The sequence below is a fragment of the Octodon degus genome, unplaced genomic scaffold, assembly GCF_000260255.1.
Source record: "Octodon degus isolate 3935 unplaced genomic scaffold, OctDeg1.0 scaffold00082, whole genome shotgun sequence".
In the NCBI taxonomy this organism is placed as follows: Eukaryota; Metazoa; Chordata; class Mammalia; order Rodentia; family Octodontidae; genus Octodon; species Octodon degus.
This window is the reverse complement of record NW_004524658.1, coordinates 1,831,500-1,836,180: the sequence shown is the minus strand read 5'-3', so window position 1 is coordinate 1,836,180 and position 4,681 is coordinate 1,831,500. Positions and strand designations below refer to the sequence as shown.

Here is a 4,681-nt window from a genome sequence, read left to right as displayed (position 1 = left end):
TTTTTGTATTTTAGGACAGGGTGTACAGGGCTTACAGGGTCTCACTGCACAGATCAGACTCAAAGTGATCCTCCTGTTTATAGCCTCCCAAATGCTGGGATTACAGGCGCTTGACACCCCCCCCCCCGCCTAGTCTCAATTGCCTTCTCAGCCAGCCCTGGGGGTGAGGCTGGTATGGCAGGCCAAGGGATCAAACTCCCAGCCCCTGCATCTGCCTAAGAAGGCAATTCAATCTGCTGAGCTATTTGGCTGGCCCGCCCGATACATTATTATTAACTAATATAGATGGCCTGCATATAACCCTTTTCTCTTTGTGTTTCATATGTTATATTTTCTTTGTTTGTTTCAAGTTGCTATCTCACCCTTTTGCCCAAGCTGTTCTTGAATGCCTGGGCTCAAATTCTTCTCCTGCCACAGATGCATGGTAGCTGGGACAATGGGCATGCACCACCGTGCCCAGCAAATGTGATGAGTTTGACAACTTATAATGACACATATGTACAATTCCAGCATCATACAGGTTTTTTCAACTGTCTTTCAGAATCTCTTGTGCTGATACTATAACTTCATCTGACTTACCTGCCCACTTCAATTCCTTGCTACTGTTAAGTTTTTACTGTCTTTTTAGCTTTTCCTTTTCCAAAATGTCATGTGGCTACCTTATATAGTCTTTTTATGCTGGCTTTTGTTTAGCAATGTGCATTAAAGATTTCTCTAATAGTTGATGATATAGCTCAGCAGCTTAAGTGCCTGCTTAGTAAGCACAAGGTCCTAAGTTCGATCTCCAGTAGCAAAGGAAAAAAAATTCCTCCAAGACTTTTCACCGTTTGACAGCTCAGTCCTTTTTATCACTAGGTAATATTTCATCATACAAATGTACTACAATTTGTTTATCTATATTACTTACTGAAGGACATCGCTTTGCTTTCTTTCTTTCCTTGTTGGGTGCTGGGGATCACATCCATTGTCTCATGCATGCTAGAAAAGTATTCTTCCAATGTGCTACATATAACTCAAACCATGCCTTTAAATTAATGAATAAAGCTGCTGTAAATATTTGCATGCATGTTTCTGTACAGACATGTCTTCAGCTCATTTGGGTAAACACCAAGGAGGGCAACTGCTGAATTGTATAAAATATATTTCTTTTCATTAAAAAATTGCCCAATGTTTTCCAAAGGCACTAAATCATTTTCATTTCCATAAGAATTTCTTTTGCTTTGTATCTTAGCAAGTATTTGGTGTTGTGTTTTAAATTTTAAGCATTTTAGTAGGTTTATAGTCATGTCTTATTGTTCTAATTAATACCGCTTTGATAGCCTATATATTTCTTAATTTTTAGGTTTTCCGCTCCTATTTAGACATTTTTTAACTTGTGATTTCCATCAATGTATGTTAAGTGTCTATTATAAGCCAGTAACTGTTTAAAAATTGGGTTATTTTTCTTTCTTTTATTCTTTTTTTATATTTAGAGTAGGGTCTACAGGGCCTACAGGGTCTCACTGCATAAATCAGACTCATAGTGATCCTCCTGTTTGCAACCTCCGAAGTGCTGGGATTACAGGCGCACACCACCAGGTCCAGTCTCAATCACCATCTCAGCATGTCCTGGGGGCGGGGTCGGCATGGCAAGCCTGGTGATCGAACTCCTGGCCACTGTATCTTCAATTCTTTTATTATTTCTTTCCCTTGATCTTATTTTGTCATGTTTCATTCATTATTTAGGTCACATGAATAATTAGTTTATCTATTGTATTTGTATGCATATAAACTGATTAGTTTTTACATTTGTGTGATAATTTTAAAATTTCTTCAACTTTCTTCCTTCAAGCTTCTATCTTCATTTATTCACAGTACACACAATGCAGAGTCTCAAGTATCATGAAAGATGTAACTACTGAAAAAAATACCTCAAATACAGAAATCACTTACCTTGATTGACAATAAATCTTAATTTCTGTATTGTTGACAGATTGCCACTAACTCTATATATTCCATCAACATCTAGACCTGAAAACAAAAGGACATATTTTATATTAGTCCATATAAGACCTCAGTTGGTAAAAAATAAACAGAAGAAAGGAGAGAGTAGAAAATAGCTATCAAATATCTCTTCATCACAGAGAAAACAAATTTCTACAACTTAAACTGAGCAATCATCAAAAGTTCAGTGACTGCTAATGTTAAAGTTCAGTAAAAGTTAATCACCAATAAATGTGAGTCTCCTCAAGTCACAAAAGAAACTACAGGTAGCATGGGATTATATCACCTTTTCTATGGTTAGTTGCAACAAAAATATAGCAGATGAACTGGGGGCATAAAAGAACCTCTCATTAATATATGCTACTTCTCTGTTACAGAAAGGTAAATAAAGGTGTTTGCATGGCATACATTGGTCTGATTATTTGGAACTACTAGAATGAAACTAGAATGAAAATCCTGATCCAGATGTAAAACTATCTAGCATATAGTAAATAATGCTTTTTTATGGTGGGGAGGGATAAATGGTGCCATTAGTTTTAGATTACTTTAAAACTGGGCATCAAAATGGCTTGATTTAGAAGAGGATTTAAGAGATCAATTTCCTTTTTTGACACACTTATTTATGGTGTTTTTTTTATTTTTTGAGCAAGTTGTTAGAATGAGATATAGAAAAATTGAAAACATAATATAATATAATATAGGATCATATAGTACAATGAAATGCGAGAAAGTATATTGTTTAACGTCTTTGGGCTTTCAGAGAGGCCTGGGTGAGACTCATATCACTTTGTCTAAGAAGTTGAGAAAGTTCTATGGGTGAGTCATTGTAATTCATAATAGTGTCAATGAATTGGGAGAAATCACTGTCATATGTAACAAATAAAGGCAGACATGAAGTGAGCGCCATCAGCTCTTTATCCATGTCTGTATTTTTAAAAGTTTTATATTAGCGAAATCACTACCACTTGGAAAACATTTCATTGGTATGTTAGAGTAACATAATTTATAGCACTGATCCTAGTGACAAAATTTAGAACAGTCATCATTTTTATTCTTCTACGTAGTAAACTATGTAGTAAATGACTTGGGATAGTAGTGAAAAAATTGAGTAGCTACTAGTAAACATATTACTGGGAATGGTTTTATAGTTCTAGAGTAATCTGACAATTAACATTAAATTATTGACCTCCCCCACCCAGCCGGCTGAGTAGGAATTTCTACCGCGTTCTGGGAACCCCAAACCCAGTTCTAGCCCAGGTCCGGTGAGTGTGTGGGAGAGCTTCCAGCTACCCTGCACCGGTGGGACCAACTCCAGGTCCCAGCCCAGGTGCAACATGGGTCAGACCATCTTCCACCCCCTTGGGACAACCCCCACCACTCCGCAGCACCTCCTCCACCCAGCGCAACGAGTAGGAATTTCTGCCGTGTTCTGGGAACACCCAGACCCAGTCCTAGCCCAGGCACAGTGAGCGTGTGGGAGAGCTGCCTCTACCCCTACTCCAACTTGTCCCCTACAGGCTCAGTTCAGGCCTGGTATACAGGCCTGGGGTGTAATCCTGCAGCTGCAATCCCTACAGAGATGGTAGAGGATAGAACCACTCAGCTAGTCCAGGAGCAGTACATCTTGCCACAGGGGCACAACAGGTTCACCCTCAAGGGCAGCAGCGGAAAGGAGCTGAGCACAGCAGCCAGACCCAAGCCAGGCACAGCTGGATAAGTCCAGACTTTGTAGATCTGCACCTGAAATTCAGTATGTACTAAGGTTATAACTACAACAAAGATCTACAACAAAGGTCAGAAGACAGTGCTACACAAAATGACGAGAAGGAACAAAATGCAACCTCAGAACCCAACACCACCTGTAAAAAGTGCAGAGGACACTAACACAGAACAAATTGGGAATCACACAGCTGAAAATAATGAATCAATGGCTTCTGAAATAAAGAAACAGCTGCAGAAAGGCATAGAGGAACTCAGATTGGAAAAAAAAAGAAATACCTGAATTAATAACATCTTCAGTAAGTAATCAAATGCAGAAACATATGGAGGAAACACAGTACCCACCAGAACAAGTGTGGAGAACACTAGCTTGGCTCAAATGCATGAATTAATAGGGTCAGTAGTAAATAAGCAACAGCAGAAAGTTATAGAGGAACTCAGAGAGCAATTCTTTTCTGAAATAAAAAAAGAATTCTCAGAACTCATAGCATCTGAAGTAAAGAAGCAACTACAGAAACATAGGGAGGAAACCCAATCTGAAAAAAACACTGCAGTAAAAGAATTTATAACTGCTTCTAAATAAAACATTGTTAAAAAAAGAGGAGATTAGAAAAATGATGGATTCCTTGAATGAGCAACTCAGGAAAGAAATAGATCGCATGAAGCAGAGTCAAAGATATAGAGGAAATGAAAACCTCAATCACAAACTTGCAAAACCGTTTAAGTGAAAATGAAGACAGAATTTCAGATCTTGAAGATGCTGGTGCAGCTAGTGAAAAGGTAAGAAAAGATCTCTTAAAAACAATGAGGATGCATCTTACATCACCTGTAAGATGATGCAAAGACGAACTATGTGAGACTAATAGACATCAATGAGAAAGAAGGAGTCAATACAAATGACATTAAAAAAATATGGGCAGAAGTAATAGCAGAAAACTTCCCAAATATGAGGAAACAATCTGACATTCAGGTAACTGAA

The 4,681-nt window shown here is 38.2% G+C and overlaps 1 protein-coding gene across 3 annotated transcripts in view; it reads right to left on the bottom strand.

Moving 5' to 3' along the window:
• The window catches only part of Arhgap15 (Rho GTPase activating protein 15), a 662,961-nt gene that overhangs the window by 224,451 nt on the left and 433,829 nt on the right, over positions 1–4,681 (bottom strand). For all 3 annotated transcript variants that reach the window (XM_004636636.2, XM_004636635.2, XM_023721429.1), the window contains one exon: positions 1,933–2,010. In XM_004636636.2, the coding sequence (XP_004636693.1) occupies positions 1,933–2,010 (78 nt within the window). The remainder of the gene's footprint in view (positions 1–1,932; positions 2,011–4,681) is intronic.